The sequence below is a fragment of the Anarrhichthys ocellatus genome, unplaced genomic scaffold (genome assembly GCF_004355925.1).
Source record: "Anarrhichthys ocellatus isolate YVR2014 unplaced genomic scaffold, GSC_Weel_1.0 scaffold6, whole genome shotgun sequence".
NCBI lineage: Eukaryota > Metazoa > Chordata > Actinopteri > Perciformes > Anarhichadidae > Anarrhichthys > Anarrhichthys ocellatus.
Genome location: NW_022280036.1, coordinates 12,970,745 through 12,987,882, shown reverse-complemented (window position 1 = coordinate 12,987,882; position 17,138 = coordinate 12,970,745). Strand labels below are relative to the sequence as shown.

The window sequence follows — 17,138 nt, the reverse complement described above, 5'->3', positions numbered from 1 at the left end:
TGTGTGGTTACTTCAACAAACTTGTCATGTCTTGCTCAGTGTGTGACATGTCATTAATGTTCTAAACTTAAGGTTTACCTGATAAGCTGGCTTTTTCCAATATAGCTTTTTGGTTGAACAAAATCATTTAAATTCTCTTGAATTGAACTTTTTATTTGTAAGAGGAAGAAATTGTGTGATTTACATGTATAGTTCCTCTTCAAACACCTGCTTCTGGAGTAAAAGAAGTACTGGTTAAACTTTAAAACATGGAAAGAAAAAGGTCAACGTTTTAGGAAATACACTTTATATATTTCCTAAAGGTGCCTCTTTAATACATAATGTATTTTAAAGCAGCTACATCCCACAGTAGTTAACATGCATCATCAATAATATATACAGTGTACTGACTTTAAAGTGCACATTAAATGATTCACACTTACATAATGCAATAACGGCAACATCATCGTTGTTTACTCTCTATTTCACATTCAAGAAAGCCCTTTTATTTGCTCGTACAGTAGTTAATATATAGTGAGACGATGAAGACCTTTAATCCAGTCTACACAAACTAGAATAGAAACGACTATCGGGCCACAGTCAAGTATACGATGATACACCTATTCACATGTGATAAGCTTCTTAAGGCCTTAGCTTTAGGTAAAAGCTTTTTAGGAAATACACGTATTTGCTTTCTTGCTGAGAGTGAGATGGCATCTGATGCCAAGAAAGAGTCCACAGTTTTAAACTTCATTTTCTGTGCATATTAAACTATGGAAATATACGGCGTTAATTAGTGAGATTTACGGTTCTCTGGTGGGCGGCTTTTGTTTCTAGCTGTCTTCCCCCCCCCCCCCTGTTTCCGGTCGTTGTGCTAAGCTAAGTTAGCAGGCTGCTGGCTGTGGCTGAGGAGAGGGGTGTCAATCTCCTCATGCAACTCAAGAGATGCAAAAAAAGCATATTTCCCAAACCGTTTCCTTTGAATGAATTCACATGGAATAACTTAATCATGTCTATATATAGTATAATTACACTACACAGCTACACATCTGTGTCTGTGCCACATGAAGAGTAGCATAACTATCAGTACAGTGTAGTTGAGAAGCTCACTGATTGTTTTCCATCTACAAGGTCACCTATGAAATGTCTTGTGCTACATTCAGTCCGACCAAATCAAGACGTTATTTCTCTATCGTGCCCCAGATGTTGGTGTCGTGGCTCAGCAGGCGTAAGGCGGCGGTTTCTCAAAGGGGCTGTAGGCGGATCCGTAGAGGACAGGAGCGTTGGGTGTCAGCATGTAGCCCCCTGGTTCCTGGGTGGCTCCCTGAGGCTGTGGCTGAGTCTGAGAGGGCTGCTGGCTCTGGTTCTCCTCAGACAGGCAGGAATTGGAGGCAGTACCTCCCTCAGGGATCATCTGGGGAGTAGCAGGTGGCTGATAGTTGCTGTTGTGCTGTGGGAGAGGTGAAGAGATGGGGAGTGGTAGCTTGTATGTGGAAGAAGAGCCAAAGATACCTCAATTATTTCTGACATTTTTATGTGAGGCATGGTTTTTATTCTCTTTATGTAGTTTGGTCCTCTGGTAGCAGTCACAGGTTTATTAGCAAATATTAGCAATAATCAGGAATAAATCTGTGAGAATCAAACTCAATTCACCATAATATGAATAAAACTACGCCTCTGCTAATTAGTGATTGGCTTGCTTATGAATTACAGCTCCTGTCACGGTTTACTTTGAAACATCAATCAGAACCTGTTTTTAACAGGTTCTTGGACGACCGTCATCACAATGATCTCATGAAACAATACCAGAAGAAGAATGTACAGACATGCTCTGTGAAACTATTTAGGTGCAGTAGCGGTGCTTTGATTTGAATGCTAACGTCAGTCAGCATGCTAACATAATGGCAATGGTAATAGCAAGTATGTTTATTTGCTTCGGTAAAGTGTTAGCATGCTAATATTTGCTAATTAGCATTAAACACAAAAGTACAGCTGAGGCTGATGGGAATGTCATTAGTCTTGCATGTATTTGATCATGAGCCAAAGTTTTACAAATACATTTTTTTACTTGATGGCGCTAGATGAAAAGTTACAGGATCAAGAAAGCAATAACAAGTCATCCTGAGGGGACCATGAATGTTTCTACTAAATTTCATGGTGATTCATATGATAGCTTTTGAGATCTTTCACTAAAAAAACCACAAATGTCAACCTAATGGTGGCGCTAGAGGAAAGTCAGGATTACCAAACCCTGTTGGGTTCATCCTCTGGGCACCATGCATTTCAAAATGTCATAGTAATCCATCACATCGTTGTTGAGATATTTCAGTCTGAACCAAAGTGATGGACCGACCGACCGATCGACACCACTGTGTTTAAAAATCATCTTTATGTAATTAATGAAGAAACAGGGTTGATCCCTCAGTAGACATGCAGCAGTAAGATTGAGGTGGTTTTAGTGAGGTTGTGCAGGTATCGCTCTTAGGAATGTGACGTGTCAGCAGTGCAGATGAATAGTTTTCGTTCTGATCAGCTGCTTTGATGTTAGAATGAAACGGCTGTGCTAGTTCAGCAAAAATAAATGTGATCCAGTGCTGCTCATCTGGTTGCCAAACTAATACACAGGAATGGAAAATTGGCCTTTTTCACAGCAGACGTTTTGACTTGTCATAGTAAGAATAGCACAGATTACATTAACAATGGCTCAGTTATATTCAAGTGTCCCAGTAAACCAACATGCACAATACCAGGACCCTTGAACTGAGGCAGCTTAATTAAATTCAGCCATAAATGATTTTATTATTCACAACTGTTTATTTTCCTACAGCGTCATGGACATGTGTCTCCTGTGAAAAGCACCTATTATTGGTTCTTTGTGGTGTTGTACCTGCATGGTCATTGGATAGTTGGGGTAGGTGGGCAGAGATTGTGCTGAAGGGCAGAAGCCAGCGTAGGTGACCATGTGCTGGGTCGGGTTGTACAAGATGTGGGGTGGCGGCGTTGGGCTGGCAGCCACCTGAGGAGTCGGCTTCTGCTGCAGGAAACGGTAAAAACGTCTTTCAATAAGATGGGAAATCATCAAATGAAGCTTGAAGGAAAATGTGAGTGAGCGTGCAGTTGCACATGAAACACACACTTTTATTAAGATCAGAGATATGTATGTCTTTGAAACATTGACTTATGGGAATATGAGTTTTTAGTCCTTTCGTGTATGAGCAGTAAAATGTTTGAAAATGTAGTAAGTGAGGCAGTGAAACAAAAAGATATCCTCACATAAATCAATATTATATTTCAGACAAAGCTTCGGTAAAGTCAACAGATCAAAAAGAAGGTGAAATTATATTCTGTTGATGCATCATTTTTGACAGTTAATTCAGGAACTATGTTGATCAGATTCAGACAGAGCACACGTCCACTTTGAGTGACAAATATCACCTTTAATAGCTTTGAAACAAGCTGTAGTGAGCGAGTTGACATTAAAATAATGACGTACGATCCTGGAGCTTAGGATCCTTTTGATTTACACACAACAAACAGATGTTAGATGTTTTACGATGTGCAGGGATACTGCAAGTGGCCTGCAGGCATTAAAGAGAGGTAAGTAGTTTTAAGACAACAAGTGTATTAAAAATCCCTCGTCACAGTCCATTTGTGAGCCATGTAATATTACAAGCTTTTATATTTTATCTCAGGACTCCGACTGCTTTTAAATCGTCTTATTTTCTTTGCCCTTCACTCCAAAGAGCACTTTTGTACTTCTTGTCTGTAAAGTAAAGATGCACTCCAATTTTCTCCTGCTCACCATATCCTTGTACGCTCCGAGCACGGCGGCGGTGATGATGCCCAGGAACAAGCCGAGCACGTTGAGCACCACCGAGGCCCACAGCAGGCGGTGCAGGTGGATCACATCCCAGCAGCTGCTGACCCCGGTGAACGCGTAGTACTGTGTGTGGAACTCTGTGCTGGAAGATGAAGAGAGCAGGAGTCAGTGCTCATCGTAAGATGGCAAGGATGACTCTGGCTTTGCATTTTGTATGCTTCTGGCCATACATCACAGAGCGTGTGTACAAGAGGCCTTCTTCACAGCAGACATTTCACTTGTCATAGCGGGAAAAGCACTGATCTACTTTGTTCCATTTCAATGACTCACTATATTTAACAAAAATGTCCTGCCATGAAAAAGGCCTAATGTATGGCAACCATTTTCCACAGTACATCACAGTATTTTTTTTAAATCTTCCAAGGAGGGAAGAAATCAAAGAATCCCTCACACTGTCCATATGACTTTATTAAGCCTGCCAGGCCGCCATTCATCGGCTAATAACTTAGTGGTAACGTAGTTGCAAGCAGGGGTGGGACTTTCTTGGAAAGCTCTTCCTCTTTGGTGTGTGTTCGAGAGGTCATGGAAAAACTCTCAACGTCCTGGGTTTGAATGTTGGCTGTGGAATAGGAACTTCTTTAATGCAAGAAAGCGCCAAAATCACAAGAGTGATTTTTCCAACAGTGGAGCCTGTAGATGCAGCCAGCATTTAAATCTAGGATGCTGTTTTTACCCCGCTCTCTACTTTACTGTATTATCTCTCTATTATAACATTATTATTATAAGAATATATTTACAAACATGTTCACTGTAATGGACACCCGCACACCAGAAAGGTTCAAGTTTTTGCAATAACTGCTACAGTGTAGTTGAATGAATTGTTGTCGCCTGGAAGTAAAAAGTTGGAATGAAGTGTGTGAAAATACTCTGCAGTAATGGAAAGCACATGCAAATTGAAGTTTAATGGGATTAAAACATGCACCCAGCTGTATGGTCTGTGTGTATCCCGAGTAAGGTGCAGCCACACGGACACCGAAACAAATGGCAACAGCTGGTGGTCGTCTCACCTCGCACAGTTGTACAGGTAGCAGCAGTAGCAGGTGTTGCTCCTCAGCTTCAGCTTGCACGCTTTGTCAAACGAGCGGCATGTCACCTGCAGCGTGAGAGGTCTGATGAGTTAAAGGGGCTCTCGTGGGCGTTTTAATCACTTGTGATAAAAGTTGTGTTAACCTCATGAAAACAGATGCAACAGCCAGATAAGCAGGAGCTGGACGAACAGTTTGGACAAAGAAATGCATGAAGAAACATGTCTCTGTGTCAGCATACCATTTCCAGAACTTCTATTTGCTTAGAATGCAGTGACTGCTTTAAATGCAGTAACATTATTGGACCACTAGATGTCTCTACACACTTTGTGGATTTTTCATTTAAGTACAGAAAGGCTGCAAGAACACAGAATATAATCCTAAAATTAACCTAAATTGCATTTCATTTACGACATTTCAAAGACAATAACTGAGAAACAAAAATGTAAAGCTGTGATGTAGTTCGTTGTATATGAATCACCTCAGTATAGTAGTTATCGTAGGAGTAGCCTGCTCCACTGGCGTAAAAGTCACACATGTCCTCCTGCAAGGGCCTTATGTCCTGTGTGTTAGAAAGATTAGAAAGAGAGACAAGAGACTTGTTAAATACGCAAGCCACACACAAACGCACAACCTAATATAGGATGTATACGGTAATCGACTTGTCATACACCACAGCTGCAATCGAAATGTTTTTTCCCTCTTTTCTGGAGTAAATCTCCATGATTTAAGGGTTTCAGTAATGATGCACTTTTTGCATGAACCCTGGTTGGTGTCATTCTGTCCATCCTGTTTCTGTGTCACTGCAGCAGTGAAGGTTTACAACATGTGCCTGCTCAGACCCGTCCACTGCACTGAACTACTAACCCTACAGCATTAAACCTCACCGGGCTTTATATATATATATCGGGAAAGGTAATATCATCATTTTCACTGTCCAAAGCTTGAAGGTGCAATAAATATGAATTTTACTGTCCCGTGAGCGCAAAATAAATATACCTGCAGAGGGTTTGATAGCACGGCTGATCAATATATGTGACTCTGTGCCAGGTTTTTGAACTCTCTCTGGTTCATACTCATTAAGATACTCATTCAAATTCATTAAGCTGATGTGACAAACTGAGGTGTTCGTGTATCCAAACACAGAGAACATCTCAGATATCCAGTAAGGAAGCAACAATAATGAATTAACCTTATTTGACCCCTCTGCATTTTCTGTTCATTTCCTTTAAAACATATTCAGGTATTTGTACACATTTTATTTCAGGTGTAGTCATTTCGTGTGGGAGTTGTTTAAAATCTAGAGAGTTTGTAATTGTCCTCTGACTGATGCCATGATGGGGACAAATGATGTTAAACTGACCAATTATGAAAATGTTTAATGAGGCTTCTTCTTGTGAAAACAAAGAAGGAAATACAGACATAATGTCGGAGTGAATACGTTTGTAGTGAGACGGAGAATAAAAGGGAGACAAAAATCTTTATGGAATTACTTTTAATTTCCTAATTTTTCTTTCCAAAAATACAGTTTGTGTATACATCCGACCATTGCAAGGATGTTTCCTGGAAATCAATTCTCAGTTGAAATAGAGTTAAAGATGTATTTTTGGTAAAGTGTATGCATCTTCAGTTGTTGCATATTTTGTGTTTTTCTGTAGTGTGTATTTGTTTGCATCCTAATAAAAGAGTTTTCACACAAGTTGTTTATCTTCTTGACACATTTAATCAGCCCTGCTATGCCGGATGTTTTCCCAGCAGCTCTCTGCAGGTCGGGCACTGAGATTAGTCTCGTCTACCTGTCTGGTGCCGTGATGGCAGCTATACCGACACTTCTGTCTGGTTGCATCTGCAAAGTTCCTGATCTCAGTAATGTGTCTGTGCCAGTCTTAATATGTGTTTCCGTAGGCTGAGTTTCTGTCGACCTAAGCATGTGTGAATTCATTTGGTGTGTGAATGTGTGTTTAAGGGTTTGTTCGAACAAAAAAAACAGGTGCATTAGTTTGAATTTCTTTTTTTTCAGTGCAGGCATGTAAATACATTTTATACTTACGATGAACTCTGAAGCGATGATCCCGTCCACAATGGCACAGAAGAAAGACGCAATGACTCCGATGCTGATGAAGATGATCGCTGCCACCAGCTTAAAGAGATCAAGATAGTAAAGTCATTTTCTTGACTATTTAATAACTTATTTATTCATTAATATGCCCGAATTTGAATACAAAAAAACAAAGTATACATTCTATCATATTATCATAAGCTTTACACACACACTCTGCGTGTGTGTGTGTGTGTGCGCGCGAGTGTGTGTGTGTGTGCGTGTGTGTGTCCTGATTGGTTTCCTGCGTCTGTCCTGCAGGACGATAAAGTAAATGTATGGCTTCTTGCTCTGCCAATGCAGAGGTGCTTTGTGGGTAGATTTATGGGCACAGAGGAGACGTACAGGACAGAGGGCCTTTTGTACCAGCAAGGTCAATCTAATTCTCCCAATCTGATACACACGCACACACACACACACACACACACACACAATGTTGCAAACTGAGCCCAATAATGTGATCACTGATCAATAACCTTAAATCCGGGACACACACCATTTAGCTTTTACTGTAAAACAAAGTACTTTTCTGATATTACAGCCCCCCCCCCCCCCCACACCAGCAGACCCAGCTGGCTGATCACAGATGTCTGATCATGAACTTTATCACTGAGCATCATTTACTGTCTGTTCAATCGCTCCTCCAGGACCCAACCTGCTGTATTGAAGCAAGAGATTAAAAACACACTTTTTTCTATTTATCTAATGGTAGGTGGTAGAAAGCAGTTTGTCCACACAAGCGAAAACAAGTAAGATTGTAGAGTAGTTTTTTCATAATCTAGAATATATAATCTACATAACTAATGATGCTGCATTGACGTAAGTGACTTATTTGATGCATGGGAGACTTTTGTCCCCCTTTCCTTGATTTCTATTGCCATTTAAGATCTTTAAGGTTTTCTGGACAGATTTCTTTAATCCATGAAAACCTTTCCTGGTTGAATTATGCTGAAGTAGCACAAGTGAGTAATTATTATTGCTTATTTTTCTTGGTCCCAAAGTTCCACTAACAACAAGAGTTCTTGTTTGTGAGACTCGGGTCTAACTAAAAGTTGCTCCCAAGAAAGGATGAGAATCTAATATTTAGAGTCAACAGCCCTTTTCACTTAAGACACGTTGTCATGCCAAAGTGAGAAAATCACACGCGAATAATAAAGTCAATGATGGCTGAATTCTATTTTGCTGCATTGTTGCTGTTATTAGTAAATAATAATGTGCTTTTCCTACAATGACATCTCAAAATCTCATTTACATTTTGTGCTAGATAAAGGATTTTGTCTTTAATATGAAAACAATCATTTCCGAGATGAGGTTGACCAATGTGATGTGAGCTGGATGAATTGTTAAAGGCCCTGCACACCTGCTCAGGTGGTTTCACTTAATGTGGCTTATTGAGGTTCAGGTTGACGTTGGGTGGAGCTGTGCTGGAAATGATGTGAGGTTTTCAATTAACATCTACCACAGGCTGCACTTAAGAATTGGTTTGTTTTGTGGCAGCACGGGCTGAGAAACCTTGACTAAACAGATATTATAACAAGGGAATTTTAAAATGACTACCCCTGAATAAAGTGAAATGATAGCCTGGCTGAGAAAATACGCTTTTTTTTCTGGTGGGTTTTATCTGCCTCTGGCCCAGACTCTCCACTTCATTAGCGGTTTAAATGACTCTGCTTTTATGGGCTGCAAGTGGGAGATGAGGCCAGTAGCCGAGACAATAGAGCCTGACAACGGCATTACTTCACATTACCTTAGCACCAGCTGCCAACACATAAAACACCTCAACACACACTCTGTCGCCAAAACCCCCCAATCTCCCTCGGTACAACTGAAGCAGAGAGAAAAATCAAATGCTGTAAAAGATTAAAGACTCACAGACAAACTGTAGATGGTTTTCTGCTCTCAGGAGTCGAGTCAGTGAGGAAGCATTAAAACGACCATTGGTGGAACGTAACTAAGTATAATTACTCAAGTGCTGTACAGTTGTGCTTTTCTCAATTATTTCCACTTTATGCTACTTTATACTTTTACTCCACTACATTTCAGGGAGAAATATTGGAGTTTTTATTCCACTACATTTATGTGATAGCTACGTTTACAAGTTTTCAAATTTTACTTTAATAAAAAAAATGCAACACATAAAAGTCCAGTTACAACTGTAAAATGCTACTTTGTGATAGTTAAAGTACATTCTGCTGATATTACTTCTGTACTTGTACTTGAATACTATTTATATATCGTGGTGTTGGTACCATTTGTTAAAACTGCAGTAACTTTTATGACCAATTGAGGAAACAAGTAGTGAACACAACATTGATATGTCATCAGTTTTCAGTTGATTTGGTCGAAACGTGTTAGCGAACAGTTGCTTATTTACACATCCAGCAGGTGTGGAGCAACATTATCATTCATTTGGAGTCGTGATTGTGTCCACCTAATGAACGTGAGACCAACACTTACTCTTCTTTTAGCTCCGTTTTTGGTCTCTACCTGCTGCTGAGGGAAATATTTAGTCCTTTTGTGTCTAAATGCTGCACTATGTTCACCTGCTAGTTGTTAACTGTGTCTGCCTGGCGTTCGGTGATGAGCAGGTACTGTTCAGTGGGGTTTGTAGAGCTTTTTCATTGATAACAGCTGCTTTCTGATGCTTACAAGGAAGGGATGAGGGAAGTGAGAGGGAACCAAAACAAAACGTTGTTGGCTGGACAGCTAAACAATGAGCTGAGACTCGTTATAAAGCTAATTTGATACATTATTATTAAAATATCCATTATAGCCATTGAAGAACAGAGAGACACACCGGCTGAAAGCTTTAGAGTCGAAGATATCAGTGTTAAAGAGATAAAGACACAAGGCCGAATTTTATGGCTTCAGTAAAGATACCCATCAGGTTATGTAACTAAAGTCGCTGACCGCTGCAAGGTCTTTTTCCCCCCTGCTCAGTGGTCCAGTGACCAATCACGGCCACAGCTGGACACGCTGGTAATAAGAAACTTGTTGGGTAAAATACGGCCCTTTAAAAATGTTCACCGTTCTGCTCTCCAAGCTGCAAGGTGACCAAAAGGACGACAGTCCGTGAGCTACGGGGCAGTGAGTACAGAACAAAGGACATGAGCTACACGAATCATTTAGTCATAGACATCCAAGACATCCTACAGTGTACCAGTGCAGTGAAGCCTGTTTTAGGGAGCAGCAGGGTGAGTGCAGATAGGAGGCGAGCTTACAGACAGAATTTCATGCTCCACCATCCTTTTAAACATTTTGGAGGACAAGATAAGACAAAATGAAAAGTGGCGATATTCAAGTCATTAAGATTTATAAAAAGCTTTCTCCAAGAGATGTCAGCGAGCACAAGTGTGTGTTACGATACGCCACACATTCATGAAAAGGGTCTCTTGGGAACATAAATTGATCAGAGCAAAATGTCTTATAACTCTAAAATCCAGAGATATAACGCAAAAAGACACAACTAGACGGTTGTTTAACACGGGTGATAGATTTCTTCTTTTCTATTGTTGGTGGTATTTTTTGTTTGCATTCTTGTTTTTTATTCTATAGAGATTATTATATGGAAGTTGTTGATATTTCTGTTCTCTCACACAGACAAAAATACCATCTGTCTGTGTTTATGACCAAAACATTGCCTCAAAAACTAAACCTTTATCCTGAATAAACATGACTCAAATCTTATCCAAAGTGATGTCACAGCCATTTTGTAGATATTTGATAACTTACTTAAAGTAAATAATTTAGAAAAATATGGTCTTCACTTTTTGTAGGACTCCTGAGCTGAATTTATCTAGTAATTGTTACATATTTACTAAAGAAAACCCAGTACAAACCCTCTCCAGCATTGATTAGTGTGTGTTAACATGTGCATTTAGTCAACGACTGAATGACTTACTCAGGTGTCTACAATCAAGTCATTTCTGCAGAATTAAGGCCACAATCATCTACTTACTCAACAGCAATACGTAGTATACATGGGTTTGTACATGTTGTTCAGAAACATGTACTGTACATAAAACATATACTCAAGCCGGCTGCTCTGTATGTCCATAATTCAATGTAAGGGATTTGTAATCATGGCAACAAATAGACACAATAATAAAGTCAACATAAATGTCTGTCAAGTCAATATTCTAGATGATCTATACCTCTATTTGTATTAAGCATTTGTTTGTGTTTTATTGTTTATTGTTATTTCATTTTTTCATGTGGTAATGTTTCTATTATTGCTGTGCATTAGTTTATCATTGTAATGTATCACCAGTCGTATTAGTATGTCTGCATACTACACACAGTACATTACAATACATTTTAATTGCTCAATTGATGTGGTCCACTTCAACAGAAGGAAGGAATTTAAATATGCTCATTTCTGTAAGCAGCAGAAGATAAACTTGTTTCTGTCTGCTTACAGTTTAAACTAGAAAAGTGCTTTTTTTTTTGTTTTTTTCACGTGTTTGGGAAGTAGTGACCATACGACATGGATAAATGAGACTAGGATTATACTGCACTAGTTGTAAACTGATGTTTTTTATATAGTTTTGCTGTTACGTTATACTTTTCTTTGTTTTTGGATTCTCCGACAACTGAGAAAATCAACGTTTTCATAGACAACTAAAGGTAACGAGGGATGACATACGAATGGTCATTTCGTGAGTGATGTATTTCTTCAAGCATACAGTCACCAATGAGCACAAAAAATATCATGCTAATGGGTCCAGTGGTATAAAAGACGAGCTGTGGACAGACAGACACATACACACTCACACACACAGACACGACCGGACTCATGATCTCCCCGCGCTTACGCCTGTCTGACATAGCAGCATCATGCCCTCCATCTGCTGCTTTGTGAGGCCAGAGGAGCAAAGGCCTGTGAGATCCAGGAAGTAAGGGAAGAGCTCTCAGATGTCCGTGGCATTGTCGCTGTTGGTTACAGCGGTTGTTCTTTAATGAGCGACCTCGCTCTGCCAGCCGGCTCTCGTGTTACAGTGCTGAGCTTCAGACACAGGATGGGAAGAAGACACCTGTGTGAGAGGAACATTGTGCCACACGTGCCTCATAAGAGACACCGTAGACCGGCGCTAGTGTGGCAGCGATCTCATCATTAAAGATTAAAGCACAGACCTGGGAGCCATGCCGAAGAGGCAGACCGATACAGCAGGTATTTAATTGTCTTTGTCGATGTCTTTCCCTCTTTCTAAATGCTCACATTTACAGCCACGCACACACACACAGACACACACACACACACAACACGAGAAGTGAAACAATGCAAGGACTCAAATGGAGTGAGAGCCCACAGAAAATGTTATTTAGTAGTCTTTGTCTTTCTTAATTGATGCTTTGTTTTGAGCTAGGGTGGATGTATTAACACGCACAGACACTTGTGTGATCAGCTCTAAGAAGGGTATCTGTGCAGACCGGATTAGATACGGTACACTGTAGCGTAACGTAAGACAGCGACACCCTGGACGCCACATTAAAAATTCACAACACACACTGATATACCAGTCATGGTGACAGGTTCATCTCTATCATGCGAAGACAATATTTCAATGTGCTCTGATAACTGTCTGTTAAGTCTCTCTGTAAAGTAACTTTAAAAAACCCTGTTAACTGTTTTTACCTTAACGTATTGAGCAGTGTTTCCAGCTGACATGTTTTAAAACGTGTTGTGACTGTGGTTTCAAACACAGCAGTGCCCAGAGGTCATTTATTGGAAGTTTTGGAGGTTTTAGCACTTTTAAAATCAGTGTTCATTTTGTCAACAAAAATATTTCCCATAAGTATTCGTTGACGTCCTTTTATTGTATGACTAAATCGCAACAACAACGTAAATTAAAAACATATTGACAGCAAAAATGTTGGCAAATGCTTCGATCATTAAGCCCTAGCGAGTAAAGACAAGACAACATAGTTGGCTCTGTTACGGGATGTCAAGGGATGCTAATTTTTTTTCCTGATCAATTGTCGACCCTTGTTAAACTATCATTAGCTGTTAACAGACAAGATTAAAATGTACTATTTAGAAGAGACGAATGTCTGTGACACATTAAAAAGAATAAAATAATGAGCTTAATAGCAACTGGGTAAAGAATGACATCATGAACGCTCAATATTTCTGTCTCCTTTCGGCTGGAGCCACATCATCAGCGGTGAGTGATTACACACACCACTTGCTGTGGTGTCCACAAATCAACCTGTCTCACTGAAATATGTAAAATGACCTTGGTCTGTAAACAGAGCATTCCTTGGTGGTGGCACTTAATGTGTCAAAATTTGTGTCGGCACTACGGATACAATGCCAATGGAAAGTCGATTAGGATTGTTTTTCGAGGTGCACTCCTGAATTTAAGGCATCCTTATGACTACAGATGCTACTGTCAGAGTTCGTGACATAGTGAACATCAAGTAGACTGCTAATGCTGTGGGAGAGGAGGTGGATGGGTCAAACAACACAGGACTTTCAACCATGAGACCGGTGTTCGTGTCCTAAAGGGTTACTGAGTTATTGTAAAGTTACGTCTGTGACATTTTTCCAAAACCTAACAAAGTGGTTTTGTTGCCTAAACCTAAGTTTACTATATACTGTACCTATCTGAAGTCCAACCATGATGTTTTTCCTGTACCTCAGTGGTTTTGCTGCTTAAACACATATAGTTCAAGGTATGCTTACTTCTCATTGAATTATTTACAGCCATGAGAAACATCCCTCAGCAAAATCCATAACAGTATCATGAATCTGTTTTAGAAAACTGACTAAAGTTGGACTAAAAGTAAAGCTGAGTTCCACTGACTAAATCTTGACTGCAACAAAACAAAAGACTCATATGTGACTTACAACAACTACATTTTTCAGACTAAGACCCAAATTAAACTTGAAATTCTTGTCAAAATTAACACCGGTTCCAATAAATTGACACACAGGGGATGTTTTATAATCTAATAGTATTTCAAGGCATACAGTATATTTGAATTGAACGTTAACGAAGAAAGCTTCGCTCCTGTTTCTATTGCTACACTTGTCAAACTCTCTGTTCATGGCACAGATTCTCATTTCTAGCCGGTTGATTTTTGTCAGCTAAAGCAACAACTCTCACTAGTAGGATTTATAAACTGTAGCTAATTGAGCGAAGACTTGCAGAAATGTTTACAGCTGAATCGTTTTAAAACAAGAATGCATTTAAAGGAGTCTTACATTAGGTTACTTGATGGCTACATACATGATGTAATGACACTGAGTACAATGAGGAAAAATCTCATGTTTAGCTTAACTTACAGACAAGCAACAGGTTAGATTTATACTTTATCGCTTGTATTTTTAAACAGCTGTGAATTGAACTCCTAGCTACAGCCTTCTGACAATTATTTGGCAACATATAGGCTTATAATGTAACATACATTGTAACAGCTGGATTATAAAACACTATATTTACAAAACAAACATCTAGCTATTTGTGCTCAGATGTCAAATATGGTCTAAAGCAATCTACCGTGAAGTCTGGAATTTTGAGTCTGAAAATGTAATTGTCATTTCTTCCTTGTCACTCTTTTTTTTCTTTTTCACCAATATTTTAAGTGAGGTAGTACATAATAAATGCTAATGGAGAATAGACTGTTAAATCTTAATTGATATTGATCAAATATTTCAAAATAGGAATAAACCAGATATGAGTCATCGAGAAACTTAATTATGTAATAACACTGTATTCTCATCAACTTCTAAACTTCAACTTCTTTGCTAAATTAGATAATAATTGGGACAAATCACCATATAAAAAACAAGGACTCTCAATCTGCTAAAGTTTCTGTGTCACTGGTGTCCTCTTCAGTCCTTGCTGGGTTTCATTTCCTGTGAATGTGATACTGACGTCAACATTAGGGAACAGTTTCAGCTTCGGATTGCCACTGGCTCTTGAGCACTTGCGTTTGTCGGCCTCTTGAACGTTGCCACAAATGAAGCTGATTGGAGGTCAATTCATGGAGCTTTTGTTCACCTTTTATTGTGTTAAATTTATTTTAGAGCAGTCTGAAGGTCTCAAAGCAGAGTTTCTAATTTTGTTCTTTTACTTTGTTTACCAAGTTAGAAATTTAGGACATTTTAAAGAGTCACTTTTTTCAGACAGGTCTACCTGAAAGTGTCTCTGTTGTACAGAGAGGCACTTTGATGATAATGCAGCTCTGTCAGTAACTGACCAATACTAATGCAATTTCCCCTCCTGTCATAGAAATCTCGATCCAATCACATCCGCTGCCCTCGACCACAAAGCCAGTCACGTACTCTGACTCTGGCGCAAGGACCAAGAACACATTACGGCCGCCATCGAGTAATCGGATTGGCTTCTTGCTCATAATAGAGCAATTTCCCGTAAAACGGTTGAGTGATTTTGCAAAGTTGGTAACATAATCTTCTAATTCACTGGGTATATATGTCCCATATTCCAGGAACAATGCCTCATTTTTAGAAGATAAATATTATCTGTCGGACAAACTGCGTTTAGCTGCTTAATGCTCCACTTAGCTAATAAGACAATAAGACTTTTCTTGAAGTACAAATTGTATATAGTTGAGGGGTCTAAATGAAGACCATGAAGGTGTTACATGCGATGGAATAATTGAAATCGTCATTATAATGTGATTTTAAATGTGTTGCAACAATGACATGAGAGCCAGAGGAACAGACTCACCATGGGTCTGCGGTTTTCCACCAGGTGGATGCCAACAATACCCAGAAAAGCCCCAAAACTCAGCTGTAGGCACAAACAGATCAAAGTGGAAGACATGATTAAAGAAAACACACAAGTGTCAGGACAAAGACGTTCAAAGGATTGAGAATGTGAGACGAGAGGCGTCTGTCACTCACGGTGATGCCGGCGTAATATCCAGCGACAGGCACGTTGTCTGTGCGAGTGGCAGAGATCAGACCCACAGCCAGCACCACCAGAGCCAGAGCCAGCAGGGACACCGTTACCCACAGAGCCGTTTTCCTCCGACGCAGGTAGTGAACTGAGGATGGATGACAGGAGGACCTCTTTACATTCATTTCATCCTGAACTCTTTGAATGACATCAACCTCATTACGAACATAAAGTCCCAAACTCCAGCCACCTTTTTTCCTCAAGAACATGCACATGTGCACAAAAAAATGTCTCTATTGTTCTTTTGAGCCGTGGTGGAAGAATCCAGATCATTGACTGAAGTAAAAGTACAGTGTGACAATGTAAAGCAAGTTAAAACCCTGCATTCATATTCTCACTCAAGCTCAAGTAATTATCAAAATGTACACAAGTATACTTTAGGTTATGGTGGGACTGTTTTATATGCTATTTTCTGGTTTCATTTCCTGTTCAACAAGACATTTTTGTATGTACTTGTTGTTCATTTTGTCATCAATATTTTGTAGGATTTCGTCGTTTTTTTGCTGCCATAGTTTTTCTTTTAGAGCACCGATCAATAAGGGTTTGTGGTAATTATTATAGATTTTTTTTAAATCCTAATCAGCAAAGTAACCCGTGGTGGAAGAAGTACTCAGATAATTCACTGAGGTAAAAGTATACATGTTTAGGCTACTTGAGTAAACACCACTGTAGATGAGCTATATGAGCTTTTTAAGTATTTCTAAAATGAATTATCGATAAATTAGCCCTGTGTTTCCTGCCACGTTCCCTACTCATTAAATGAAAGCACACTATAAGAAAACATGTGTTTTGAATACTGTGTTTATGGTATTAAAGATGCTGCGGTTACTTGCAGCTTCCCGCAGAGTCAGGTTAGAAGACATGTCGTCCTACCTGCTGGATCCAGGACTTCTGTCGTTGTTTGCTGAGTTGTCCGCTGGGTTTCAGGCTGCTGCATTTTGCCTCAGTCCGGATGATTTATCTTTAGAAATGAATAAAAGCAGAGCGGGCAGCTGAAGCGACGCTTTTCTTTTTTTTGTCCCTGTAGATTCAAAACAGAGTCGTCATCCTCCACAGGCAATTACGCTGCGAACGAGATGCTTCTTACAGTTGAATCATCTTGTGATAAATAAGAATGCGGTTTCATATAGATTTTTACAGCTGATTCTGAGCGCAGACGACTTGAACTTTTCTTGAAGCCTGAGAGAGAGAGAGAGAGAGAGAGAGAGAGAGAGAGAGAGAGAGAGAGA

General features: G+C 39.6%; 1 protein-coding gene across 2 annotated transcripts; it reads right to left on the bottom strand.

Annotated features, from left to right (window-relative positions):
- Window positions 1-852: 852 nt before the first annotated feature.
- On the bottom strand, window positions 853-17,070 carry tmem255b (transmembrane protein 255B). 2 transcript variants are annotated; one of them, XM_031846480.1, is made up of 9 exons: window positions 16,783-17,070; window positions 15,855-15,997; window positions 15,679-15,741; window positions 6,935-7,024; window positions 5,366-5,446; window positions 4,867-4,952; window positions 3,782-3,941; window positions 2,867-3,013; window positions 853-1,429 (listed from the first exon to the last, which is right to left on the bottom strand). In XM_031846480.1, exons 1-9 carry the CDS (start codon window positions 16,844-16,846, stop codon window positions 1,199-1,201), a joined length of 1,065 nt encoding a protein of 354 aa, XP_031702340.1. In that variant the 5' UTR covers window positions 16,847-17,070; the 3' UTR covers window positions 853-1,198. The 2 variants fall into 2 exon arrangements, with proteins under 2 accessions (XP_031702340.1, XP_031702341.1); XM_031846481.1 differs by having other exon boundaries at window positions 2,867-3,010.
- Window positions 17,071-17,138: the final 68 nt, after the last annotated feature.